The sequence below is a fragment of the Chiroxiphia lanceolata genome, chromosome 4, assembly GCF_009829145.1.
Source record: "Chiroxiphia lanceolata isolate bChiLan1 chromosome 4, bChiLan1.pri, whole genome shotgun sequence".
NCBI classification, from domain to species: domain Eukaryota; kingdom Metazoa; phylum Chordata; class Aves; order Passeriformes; family Pipridae; genus Chiroxiphia; species Chiroxiphia lanceolata.
Window position 1 is genome coordinate 24,388,648 of NC_045640.1, and position 14,023 is coordinate 24,402,670.

Genomic DNA, 14,023 nt, shown 5'->3' on the forward strand with positions numbered 1-14,023 from the left:
GCCTCTCCAAACCTGTTGACTGTTCTGCAATAAGGAAGTTCATCAACGTCTAATGACTTTTGAGTATCAAGAGATCACTGGCTGTACCACATTTGGGAATTATCAAAGCGAAACGATATAATTTCCTATAAAGCACATGGAATTGGCTCTGCAGATGTGCTTAGTTTGTCTGGTGTCATTTTAGACTTTGGTGCAGCTTCACAGATCTGGGCTCTTTGGTAACTCCAGTTTTGATGCTTAGCCCAAGGGTCTCAGAGTCTGTGAGATGGCAAACGCTTGTCATTTCTTCTTCTCCTGTGTTGTATCGTTTGCCTTCTGCTGCAGTCACTGATGTAGCCCTCCCACTGAGAGAGCCTGGCCTGGAGTATTTTGGCTCCCAGTGTGGCCTGTGTGTTTTGGAGACAGCATTCTCTGTGCATAGGCCCAGGGGTGCAATGTGAGAATATGATGACACAAGCCCTGCAGTGCTACATTATGGATATGGGTGGCGAACTCTGCTTACTCTGAGCAGAGTAATTCTGGAAAATGTGGTCAGTCAAGCTCCCCAACAGTACACACAGGTACAGCATGTGCCTGGCTTTAGGCTCTTCCTCTGGCATTCCAGATGAGATAGTGTAACAATGCACTCCGAGGCTAATAAAGTGTGGACACTCAAGATCTAACGTTCAGCATGAACCAGGACTGTACGAGTGCAACCCACACATCTGCAAGAAGTAGTTATATATATACCACTTGCAAAGTGCTGTTTAAAAAAGTTTCTTCTTTTGTGGATGTAAGCATGTGGAAGTGGTTTCATTTTAGGGATAAGCACACAAATTGAGGCAAAGCCATACAAGGAGCAGCTGAGGTCACTTGGCTTGTTCAGCCTGGAGAAGAGGAGACTGAGGGGAGACCTCACTGCAGTTACAACTTCATCATGAGAGGAGGCAGAGGGGCGGGCACCGATCTTTTTTCTCTGGTGACCAGTGACATGACCCGAGGGAACAGCATGAAACTGTGCCAGGGGAATTAGGCCAGATATCAGGAAAAGGTTTTTCACCCAGTGGGTGGTCAGGCACTGGAACAGGCTCCCCAGGGATGTGGTCACAGCATCAAGCCTGACAGAGTTCAAGAAGCATTTGGACAATGCTCTCAGGCACATGGTGTGATTTTTGGGGTTGTCCTGTGCATAGCCAGGAGCTGGAATTAATGATCTCTGTGCATGCCTTCCAACTCAGGATATTCTGATTCTATGATTCCTTATTCCCAGACATATATTCTTTGGGGATTTACATATTAGCTCTACTCTTATCATAGGCTAGTGAATGCCACATTTTCCTGATAATCTTCCTAAAATACTGACAAGAAAACTCTTGAAGAAGGGCCTGATCCTAAAGAGGATGCTCTTCACACATATTGCCTTGAGTAGTTGATGTACTTAAAATTATATTAATTTAGGCCTCAAGAAAGAAAATATAATAAAAACAAATTTATGAATATCAACAAGCAGAAGTACATCAAATGAAGCTGATGTATAGCACCATCTCAAAAAATAGTTTAACCAAATTAGTTGTAATCAAGTTCACCTAATTGCTCACAGTTCATAATTGTTAGTGTTATTTTAAAAAATATATACTTTTATTTAGGAAAAAAAAAGTGCTTTGTATCTTATTCTTCAATAGACACTGAACTAAATTCAATACAGAAACAAAGAAACATTGCTATTTTACAGGTCACAGAGCAATTTAAAGTAACTTGCTTGAAGTTGCTCAACCATATCAATGACGTAGCAAGAAACCAAACTCAAAACTCAAAACTCTTTGCGTTTTCAATTTCAGAATTTTTTAAAGGGTAGTTTTAAAAATTTAGACATTTTTATCTTGCCATATGAGTACATAGAACCTCAAATGTGTGGCATCACCTTGACATCAAAGAGGTTGCAGGGTAATTTCTTTGGTTTTATGCAGACTCAAAAAGGCATATAAGGAAACATTTAAATAGAAACACTGTCAATGCTGTCAAAATGAAGCTCTGGGAAATAAACAGAAAGCTATCATTTGTATGGACTACTCAAAAGCTCATCAGAGAGTTGGATACACAGATTCTAACTGTACATGCTACTGAATAAGCAGAATCAAAAGCATCAGTAACTGCAAATCTGCAAAAGCTGAAGTAATGTCTGAATAACCACCCTTCCAAATATCCTCATGTTATCCTTACCAGATTAATCAGTCTTCTCATTGCATGTTCATGTGAGCAAATGCATTCACAGGGATCAAATCCACCTTCTGCCATGGTTCTCTGGATAAACCTGAACTTGTCTGTGAACACCTAAGAAGAATAAAACGACAATGAACTCTTTTTCAACTGACCTTATTTTCCAGAGACTCACACATCAAGTTTCAGTTCATGTAATGCCAGGATGAAAAAGCAAAACAAAGCAGGGTAATCCTATTATTCCTTTGGCAGTCTGAATGAAGAAGTCTGGTATGTGCAGTTACATTTTGATGTTGCTGAAAGCAGTGTCTCACACAGGCTTCCTTAGAGAGCCAAATAAATATTTCGCAAGACTTTGTGTGTCTCCCCTGGGTTTTCCCACATACCACAATGAAATACATCCAAACAAACAAGAAACACAACGATTAAATTTTTGTCTCTCATCTGCATAGTGGGACTCTTAAGTGCATATATACAATTTGAAAGGCCAAGGGAACTTGTACTCTTAAACCCTAAAAAACTGCTGGCATTCTCCGTCTAGACCAACGTACAGGAAAATAATTTAAAACCCACTAAGTTCTTTGGTAAAGGAAACAATCATCCTTGTATAATGAAGGCAAGCAGCAGTGGTGCAAAAGTGAATGTACTTGGAATCATGTTAAAAACAGAGCTACACACACTAATTTTAGATCAAAGAACTAGGTCAATCACTTAGCAATACAGAATGGTCAAAGAAACTGTAATGGACATGGTGGGAAATCAATTCTAGGTTATCCACCTGCTGAAACCACTCACACCAGAAATGTCAAGCATGTACAAATATATCTTTACTATAGACCAATAACTTCTTGGTGACTTAATTGAGGATCAAAATGTGTAGTAGACTACAATGCATTTCTACCCTTGTGGTCAAATCAGGGATTGATTCCTCTCAAATAAGGACTCTTGGGGTATATTATAGTTATACAAAACCATACTTTCAAAATATTTCTGTTAACTTGGCATCAGTTGCTACTGTTGCATGAACTGGGGCCCTAATGTGACATAATTGGCAAGCTTAACAAATGCAGCAACACAGAGCAGATACAACCTCTCAACTTCCAAAAACAAGTAGTTTATGAAGGTACCAGCCATTTGATAAGGGTGTGCTGAATCAACGGATGTGCTCTGCAGTCATTGCCTACAAAAATTACAGCCTTGATCACATACAAGCATTTTAATGTCACTAGAAGAAAGATGTCTATAAGATATCTTCATTCAACTGAATGTATCACCATAATAGTTCTTCCCTCTTGGGGGAAGAAAGAGAGAGAAAAAAGCAAATGCATTCTGGAAGTCCTTCCTCTGCCATTGCCTACCACTCTTCTGAATAACCCTCTGCCATGGTGGAGAGAGTCAGATAGTAAAAGAAGGTAAGACATATCTGTATCTTCATTATGGAGTTTGAACATCAGTGCCCTTAACCAGCTAGTGTCTCCATTTTTTAAAAACAAAACTGAAAAAGGAAAAATAAAATTGAAGGGATGGAGGAAAGACTTTTTGCCCAGATGCTAAGAAAGCAAAGTCTGGCAATGTAGTGAGAAAATGATAAATTACTTGATTATGTAGCGTACCAGTAGCTTTGAACAGAAAAACAGGCCTGCGTATTGAGAAGTTCTTCAGTGAAGAGGCGATCAAGAATAAGTAATTGGAAGCTGTAACCAACCAGATTCAAAAGAGAAGCAAGACATACATTTTTACCACTGCAGTAACTGATCAGTGCAACAAACTGCCCAAGGAGAAACGGATTTCTCATCACTCAATGTATTCAGATGTGCTTCAGTAAAATACAGGTTATTGAGTACAGGAGTACCCAAGTTCAGGTATGTTCTCAAATATAGGGGAGATCACAGCAGATGATCTAATGACTCTTTTTGAGAGTTAATTATAAAGCTACTACACTAACTTTCATGAAATTATCTCAGAACCACTAGAACCACATGACAGCAATAGAAAAAAAGCTTTAACTACACAAGCTCCCTGTATGATATGCCATGCCAAGTAGAATAGCCTTTCTAAAACTAGCTTAGCACAAGGAACAGATAAAAGCACTGATTGCTAAACAGTGCAAAATGGTTTCTCTGGATATAATGCTGACATCCAAGAGATGGTATTTGAACAAGTGAGGTTGAGAAACAATATTTAATCGTAACTTGAAAGAATTTAGGGGTCAGTAACACATCATGTGCAATGTGACAGCAATTAACAGACGAATGCTTATATTACAGAAGACTACAAGAAAACCAAACATTGGATAAGTCATAACCAATGAAACCACGCTAACATTCTTTACAGAGTCTACAACTGAAAAAGATTAGACAATAAATAGGAAAAATTAATTTGTCATATAATATCATAAATTTAAGCAGAGATGTGCTAGAAGGAACTTACCCCAAGGTACTGGGTTGTACATGACCAGTTACCATGAGCTAATTAAAGCAGGACACGTATCGCCAAGGAAAATCCAACCATCCAACTATTCAACAAAAGATCTCACAGGCTATCCCCACCTTCACATAGGTGGAACAACCCTTTATCTTTCTGTCCTCCAAGCCTATAACAAACTCTTCCATTGGCAAAGGACTGAAGATTGACCACGTAATTTGGGAACAACACTAGGTTTTTCCCTGATAAAGATGCTAAAATTGGGTTATTTTATTATGCTTAAAATCCAGGTAGCTAATTCCCCATTATGCAATTATTTTTTTCATCGAACTGGAAGAAATGGAGATTTTACACGTGACTGACCAGTTATAAAGAAGAGAGAAACACTCTAATACTATATAACTTTGACTTGTAAAATTACACTCTCATGTCTGTATTCCTCTTTAAAACATTCTTGGTTTAACTGTATTATTCGTAACACACTTTCAATGCATAAAGTACTAAATATCAACTAAACTCTATAATCAGATCTTAAAGCTTATTAATGTTTTGTGACTCTGTCTAAGAATAAGAGACCAGTATTTTTATACATTACGAAGCAGGATTTCTTGGCTCCACTGTGTGCTCTTAGGCAGTCTGTTTGTATCAAAATCCTGTTCGAGAATTGCAGTGTGCTTCCTGCCTGCCTCCCGGTACTTGCAATTGTCTGGTCTCACGTCAGCGGCTAACTTGTTCTGCCCAGCTCTGACCTCTTTGCTGTGAGTCACACGAGCTCTCCACCTTTTGCAAATACAGTTGTTCTACATACAGTCTATCACAGAAAACGGGAAGATGTTCTCTGTTCTTTTCCTCACGACCTGGATAAAGAAAGAAAATGCTTGTAGTTTTCTTTTACTCGTTTTTTCCCATATGTTTCTCTGTTTATTGTCACTTTGTTTTCCTTCGAATTTATAGATTAACTGCTAAGACCACAGCAATTGGTAAGACTAGGATGTCAAATACCTGCAAGCCCTCTGGCTGAGAGTTACTTTTATTCTATTTAAAATTACCATATGATTTGGCCATATTACTGCTAGCACAGGGTTTACAAGCAGCTGGAAGTCACGGTAAATATGCCAAAGCTTTCTCTAGTAACAGCTGAGAAGGTATATATTATGGTCTCTAGACTAAGCAAACTGATAGAGAGCATAATAAAGGAGAGAACTAGTAAACATGGACAAATGTGATGTACCATCAAAGAGTCAATATGACCTTTCCAGTCTAAAGAGGCCTAGAGAGACAATCATAAACAGTACTACTGAAATTAAAATACTGTGGTTGGAGTTAGAATTACAGTAATTCAGGAGCAAAGTGGAGGATGGTCTCTGATGATTTAAGACAGAAATAAAAGCCCAGCTTTTGACTTGAGCATCTACTTGAAATTGGAGGCAATGAAGCCATATTGAAAATATTTCTAGTCTGTCATGATTTAAAAAATAGCATTCTCAGTTCTAGTACCTATTGTAAATTGTTTCTTCTTTTATTACCTTCCCCGCTCCCAGCCCTAAAGGTGTGTTATATATTATACACCCTACTATCAGAAACACAATCTCTATGGCTACACTCTGACTGGAGTTTTTTTGTACCTGGTGACTGTTCTGTATTTTAAATTATTGCAACGACTATACGTTATTTCCCAATTCAGCAACACTGCTCCTGAGTAAATAGCAGGCAGCTGGTGAGCTCTGGGAGACAGAAATTATACTCTGCCTCACTCCACTCTAATAATTACAAAACCAAATTCCTTTCCATCACGAAGGCAAACAAGAATTTTTGCCAATCTTCCATATGCTTGATGCTCTCCAGTGTAACTTGAATATGATGGATGCTGATTAGCAAGATCATCAGAGTTTACATACTGGTGATCTCTACTCCCTGCTATAAAAGACTGTAAAAGTATTTATCATTCTGGTATTCAAAGAAATGCTCACTCTATATGATACATAAATCAGAGTCACTACAGATTTGTCATGGACTAAACTGGGCATCTTAAGCATCAAAGCATTAAGCTCATTAACCCTTTTCTTTCCTGGATCCAGACACTTTTAAAATGCAGACTATCATCACACAATAAATACAATGGCTGAAGATTTCTTCTGCTAAGAACTACTTTTGCTGTGTTACTATTTTCTTGAAGATTGAAGGTAAGAAATCCTTGGGAGCAAAATACCTCACAGTAGAGCAGGCAAGTAACAGAATACCGCCACTACTCTAAAGAGAAACAAAACCCTATTCAATTCCTCATTGCTGTTTTTAAGCCAACTGCAATAACTCAGAGCACAATTGGCAAATACCTCTAAGAAGCTATCAAGTTAATTTTACTTCTGAATTCAGTTTGGGAGAAGTGTGTCAGAACAAATGAAAATAAGTATAAAATTTAAAATAAAAATATATAAAGAAAGCAAATTACTTCTTATGCCTCTGCAGGCATTCTGAAAAATTATACAGGGCTAAAAGAGTAAAAGTCATACACAAAAGTCATAAACGACTCACTGCCCAAAAGACATAATGTTCTTTTTTATTTTACTGTTGGAGGCAGAAACCCTCTCTCCTATACTCTTCCATCATCTACTAAAGGATCCAGGTTTCCTTAAAAAGAATTTGTTCTCTTGCCTTTTTACCTGCATCTAAGCCATCTTAGCATCTATATCTTCTTGCAGTACCTGACCCTTTTTGTAATTATTCTACTAACAGCATGCCTCAAGTTTGGTTCTTCTGTATAATCTTACCCATCTCCAAATGACCTCCAAGTATTCTCTTCTAAAACAACCTGTCCATTGGCCTCATATAGCACAACATAACAGCCTTGCAATCCTGCAGATCGGGTCTTGTCCCAGAGAAACTACCAGGCACTGGGACTGTGTGACTATAGTACCCATTGACCCAGGGGGTGAAAATTTGCTTCAGTTAAAACAAGAGACTAAGATGAGCTCTTCATAAAGCTCCTGATCACTGCTTTTATAGGATTCTTTTCTCCTCCTTGGCCCCTCTGTCCCCCTGGATACCACCAGCACTCCAGGGGCAACTGGCACCTCTGCTGACTGGACAATTCAAAATGCCTCTGGGTACAAGTGGTTACTCCAAAATCTGTTTCTAATCCTGCCTCTTCTAGTAACTGAGCTCACTGAACTCTAGTCATACAAAGTCCAATTCAACATCAATTAGGTGTACAGTAAAATAATAGTAAAGGTATCCGCAGTAGGGAAATATTGTTTACTAGTGACCAACCAACCAAGAGGAGCCAAAATATTCAAAACCAGTGAAACCCAAACAAACTCAGAATTTTTTGTATTTGTTATATAATGCATTTTCCTGTTAATTTCCATCTTCTATAATATTTGTACTTCATGTACACCCACCATCCCACAGCATCCTGAGTGTTTTGCTAGTCTTTTGATGAACTACCTACATCCAACTCACTAACCTATTATTTAACTTCCCATTATTTCAGTTGTACAGCTGAACTTTGTGAGCAAGACAGCACAGGGAATTTTATCCACTAATGTCTGCATCATGTGTCTCTTCAGACTGGATTAGAGCGTAGGGGGGAAAAATAGTATGCATGGATTTGGGGGTTTTCTCTTAACAAAACAAACTAGATGTATGTGTATGTAGGACTGGTTGATTTTATCTGCAAATAGCTTTGTGAAATTTTTAGTTTTTTCAATTACTACTACCAGAAATGCAGCACATTTCCTATCACCAGAGCAATATAAAAGAGGAACAACACAGAAATGGTAACAGAGCCATTAAAAAGAAAAGGTAGGGAATAACTAAACACGGGATAAAACTACAGAGTGGTGAAAGAAAACAAAAGCATTAGTGTTTGAATAGGGAAGAAACATCACAAAAGGAAATAGAGGAATATAGAGAAAAATAAAAAGAAAAATAAGCAGTACTTTAAATAAATGGTATTTTGTCTGAACTCAACAGATGCATGATTTTAAGGCAATAGAATCCACATGAAAGACATAGATACCACACTTAATCAAAATTAAGCCAGAAGCCAAGGGCCCCAAGACATAAGTAACCAGTAGAGGTAGTCTGTATTTTTTGTCCAAAGGTTTTTAATTATCCACGTTATAAAACTAGCGAAAATAAGCTTGAAATTTTCTAAGACAACTTCCTTTACAAAGTAACTTCCTCTGTTAAAACAAGGCTAAAAATAGCTTTTGTAAAAAAGAAGAATCTTGTATACAAATTGATACTAATTAAAACATTCCAAGGATCTGTTCCCCTCTATTACTGTAATTTAGATAGTTCAAGTAAAATTTGCCTTTAGTCTGAAACACTGCAACATTATACTTGGCTTTTTTATAATGTTAATTTTTAATCCCTTTTATTAACAATGCAAGAGAGGCTCTCCCATCATCTCTTTCATGCTTACACCTGCATCCTACTTTTACTGGAACAAATACTAGCACTCCCATTGACTTCAGTGCACCAGGATCCAGTAGTTCTGCATGGCCACAGATCTCTAGAGGACTACTGATAATCTTTTTCTACTAGGCCTCCTCCTGGACATAAAATTGAGTTTTCAGGACAAAAAAACCCCAACTGGCTGACTGGGCAGCAAAAGCAAAACAGCAGGCTATAAATGGTCCTGCCAGGAGGAGCGCTGCCACAGTAAAGTGTGGCTCCAATTACAGCTTTCTTCAGCTATTTGTCCCAGCTCAGATCATTCATTTAGCTTTTCTAGGGAAAAGAGCTGCAATGATTTTGATGGCCGATAACAAAGTGGGTTCCTAGACATTAGCAACATTTTCAGGGTATAAAGTAATCATCTCCACTCTCCTGATTTTGTACTTGAAAGCATCAGCATGTCTCCCTGGATTTCCAGCTGTAGCCTAATGAGTTGGCAAGTGTATTTTTGCACTACAACTTTTCTCAGGATAATTAACAAGATCTAAGATGAACTTTTCAACGCAGATTAAGCCAAGCCAGTTCCTTTCCTCATGGAAAAGTCAGTGCTTAACCATGCACAGGGACGGCTGCAACTGGTGGTGCTCTTATTGATTTCAATAGACACCAAGTTGACACCAGTCAAATAGGAGCCTGAGACACCAACAGGAGCTCCACAAGAGAACTGCTTACCCAGCCACATCCTGCTCAAGGCACACCAGTGGGTAACTTTGCTATCATCTGACAAATCACTTGGTAAGTAAACAACGAATTAATTTTCCAGTGTCATCCATCTGGTGGTTCTTACAAATCCTAATATAACACAAACCAACTCCTTAAAAATAGGAGAAAAGCCAAAGAAACTAAGAAATGCTGAGCCAACCACTGAAAGATACTACTGTGACATGCTTTTGAGTAGGGACAGACTAAGAACTAGAAGTGCTAAGGATCTTCCTGATATTTTTTTTCTGGTGGTCTCACAAGACTGCTGGAGCACTGGAACAACCCTTGTCCCCACAGCACAACTCTACTACTGTATGACCACCACAACACTGTGAGCATTGCTGGACATTTTCACCCTTAAGTGGTCATTTGGAGTTGCTCAGCATGCGTAAGGAAACTGTTCTGGTGACTCTGCCAACAGCACTAGCACCTAGAGCAGTGAAGAAGGAACCACAGCACGAAAACTTATAATTATGGTCAAAGCCCTTTCACAGCCAAGCATCACCCTTCTTGTAGTGAAGAGCATGAAAAAGTTCACACACTTTAAAGAGTGGCAGGATCTAATGAGAACCTGGCAGGAAACTTACTATTTTTGGCCTGGGCTAACCAAGGTTACAGGTATGCTGAGGTGCATCTGTTCAACACAGAATGGTATATCTGAGAAATACAGAAGACGATGCAGAAGCTTCTTTCAGCTTAGTTAAATCCTGTCAGTGACAAGTACAACTCTCAGAGGATGAGAACCCACACATTAAAACCCCTCACTGTTCCAGTGCTGTTTCCCGCCTTCCCTTTCATGGCCCACTATGCCCATGACCCCAGTATGTGAGGATAAAGAGAGATTTCAGGCTCCAAAGGCAATAAGACCAATATCAGTGACCAAAACTGAATTCCCCAAGGGAACTAATAAGACTCATCAAGATTAAAAAAAGCTATTTATTTATTCCCATGCAGGTGGCTTAACATTTCTTCTGGGCAAAACACTTAGAAAGGAGCTAATTATGCACATCCGGTCATGGACCAAAAAAGCAGTCCAGCTATTTTAGAATTCATTTACTGATATTTCATATAGAATGTTATTATCAAACTCCAGCTGTCAGCTTTGGTCATCCTTTTGTTAAAATGATGACATTTTTCTGGAAGAAAACTCTCAGAATATGAAAGCTAATTAAGAGAAGATGCCAATGACACAGAACATTGTCCAAAAATAATACCCTCTTTCTGCTAAATAAATGCTTCAGCTTCATTTTAACATTTATTTCTAGTGTAGGAGACCGTGACAATGGTCTAGGACAACAAAGTTATTCCTATTGCGCTGAGTGACTAATGGTTATTTAATAATTTTATTTCACATAGGTTAATGCAAAAGGGTGAGCTGTCCTCTGTAAAATTACTAAAACGTTGTATTTCAACCAGTGTACAGAGCAAACTGGGAGCCCTCTCCTGCGGTCATCAGTAAGGCAAGAACTCTCACTGACCTTCATGGGATCTTCTACTTGAGTAGTAAGTAGAAAAGCCAGCTCCTAGGCAAATTTGCTTACTCTCCTGCTTTTGGTTACAGATTGCTGCACTGCTTGTTGGCATTACTCTTCCCATTCCCAAACAATTGCCCATCTCCTAAATTCAGCACCCGTGCAGCTGTATGAGGGACGCACTGCTGCTGGAAGCAACACACACTGAGTCTGAAATCCCTGCTGAGAGCACCTCTGCACCAGTCCTGAGAGCACGCCCATGCTGTGCCATGCCAACCAGAGCCAAAGGCTTTTGTTGCAGTGCTTTGGCAGGCCTGATTCTGAACAAATGGCTACACACAGAAGAGGAGCAGGCCTTCCAGGGAGCAGACTTACTTTTGCAGGGAAACTAGAATAAAGAGTACTCCTTGCAGATGGAAAACAGAAGAGGTTAGCATCTCACCCCAGTCTCACCATGGGAGTAGAACAGAGAACCCAACTTTGCTGTTGGTTATCCCACCCTAGAAAAGTTTTGCACTTAACTCTTGAGCTTCATAATACAAAACTAATAATTTACTTTAAAAGACTAAATATAAAGAAAAGTATGCTCCTGTAACAAGCTTTATAAGCTATCTATAGAACAGTTCTGCTCTTGTTCCAAGATTTATGAATCAAGATATGTTCAAATGCATAAAAGCAACCTGAGAGCCCAAAGAGGAACCAACTTTAAGGGTCATCCAGCAAGGCTCAGGATTCAAACCCATGAGCAAATTACCAATAACAAATCCACTGCACCCCAGCACAGCTGAGCTGTGACAACAGTCCCCACACATGCCCTTAGCCCATGGGAACTGTGAGCAAACATGACTTTGCTCAGCCTGTAAGAGAAAAAGGTTATGCTGAGACTTCAGAGCTGCCCTGAGCTAATGCTGAGCACCCAGAGAGCTACCGCAGTTCAGGTGGCCTGCAATAACTCCTTATTTTGAACTGGGTTTTTTTGAGGGTCAATCATTCAGGAATTTTTAGACATTTCATCTCTTTGCAAAACTAAACATTAAAAAAACCCCAAACTCTTATTCAATCCTTTACAAAAAATGTACAGTTTCAAAACAAATAAAAATGAAACCTTTTCCACTTTTCCACCATATTGAGCTAGCAAGTGCAGTCCTAAACCATGAGCTATGAAGTTTTTTGTTACTAGTTTAGTAAGAGTACAATTGTTTACACTATTAAATACCTTACTAAATACTTAAAACTGCAAAAATACACTATTCCTTAATGTTACTTCAATCACATACAAACACAAAATTTTACTGAAATTCTTTGGAATATTTTCATTATTTTTTTCTCCAGGGATGACATATGTTTCTAATAACTTGCCACTGAGCAAACAGATTTAGCAGGGTAGCAGCATGCTGAGAAAGATAGCAGGATTTTCAATTTTCAGATGAAAGCAGCTCTATTCCCTGGCAGCCCCACTCCTAACCCCTTTAGGCCAGATCAAATTTTATCTGAAGCTAGCGGGTGCCTGTCTTCAAGTTCAATGGAAGTTGAATCAGTTTTTCTACATACCTGCAGTAAACAATTTGAAGCTTATCAATTAGAATATTTTTAATCAGTACTTATACCAGAGGGAATCTGTAGCAATTAACAGGATTTCTGGACTTGGTTATTTACATATGTTTAGCTAAAAGACGACCCAGTTTTTACCAGAGAATAACATCCATCTAATTTAGCAGACTCACAGACTAGTTTAGATTCTCAAAAGGAAAGTGCTATGCAAATTATACAACTCTCCCCTGCACCTACTAGCAATGGATTTTTAAATCCATTACACTAATTTGCACAAGGAAAATCTATAGTACTGTTTCACAAGATCACAATTTGTTTGCCACACACGTCTCACTTTCAGCTCTACAGTTTTACCACAGAAAATAAGGTATTTTTCATCTTTACATGCTTTTGCTCTAGGTACTAACTTGAAGATGAAGCATCCAACAATCTCCATGGCTCAGAAAAGTCTATGTCTAAGATTATTTCTACATTTCACAGAGCAATCTGATAAAAGGCTTACCTAGTATTTTCAAATAGGTGTGCTTAATCACAGGTGCCATCCGATCAATGTCACCTAGATATGAGGATGAGGAACCCCTAACAACATTTGCACAGGAGTTCTTGTTAAGCTAAGGCCACTCACACCAGGAAGCTTTCTTTCACGCTTGATTTAGTTCAACTGTTTGAAGAGCTAACTCACAACTTTCCTTCATATCTTCATGTAATTTCATTCAGACAGCTCGGGTTTTTTCCCTAAATAACTTTTATATGCATGAAACCAGACATAAACTATTTTATCAAGTTCTCTAAAAACATTGCCTTGCTAAAAATAAAGATTTTATGATTAACTAACAGAAAACATATGAACGTTCATACGTGAATACAGGAACAGAAAAGACCAAAACTCTAATACTAGAGGTCTGTATTTGACAAAGATTCAACAAATAGAGCATTGCAGGTGCTTATATCACGTAAATGGTTGGTGCTACATTTGTTTTATTTTCTGATAAATATCTTGTCTTTCCTAGGAGAGCTCAGTGCTTTGGATCTGACATTTGTCTAGCAGCCTTATAAAGTACAAATGAAACTATATTTAGCTCCAGAAAGGCATGTTTTTAATGCATACAAAGCTGCAGTAGAATCAGAACTAATCTTAATGAGGAAAACTTTTATCAAATGTAATTCTATCTGTTCCCACCCAAATGGGACTAATTTGTTCCATTATCTGTAAAAAT

General features: G+C 38.5%; 1 protein-coding gene across 5 annotated transcripts in view; it reads right to left on the reverse strand.

Annotated features, from left to right (window-relative positions):
* Nucleotides 1-14,023, reverse strand: part of SMIM14 (small integral membrane protein 14) — a 56,191-nt gene that overhangs the window by 23,831 nt on the left and 18,337 nt on the right. For all 5 annotated transcript variants that reach the window (XM_032685859.1, XM_032685860.1, XM_032685861.1 and 2 more), the window contains one exon: nucleotides 2,200-2,310. In XM_032685859.1, coding sequence (XP_032541750.1) covers nucleotides 2,200-2,310 — 111 coding nt within the window. The remainder of the gene's footprint in view (nucleotides 1-2,199; nucleotides 2,311-14,023) is intronic.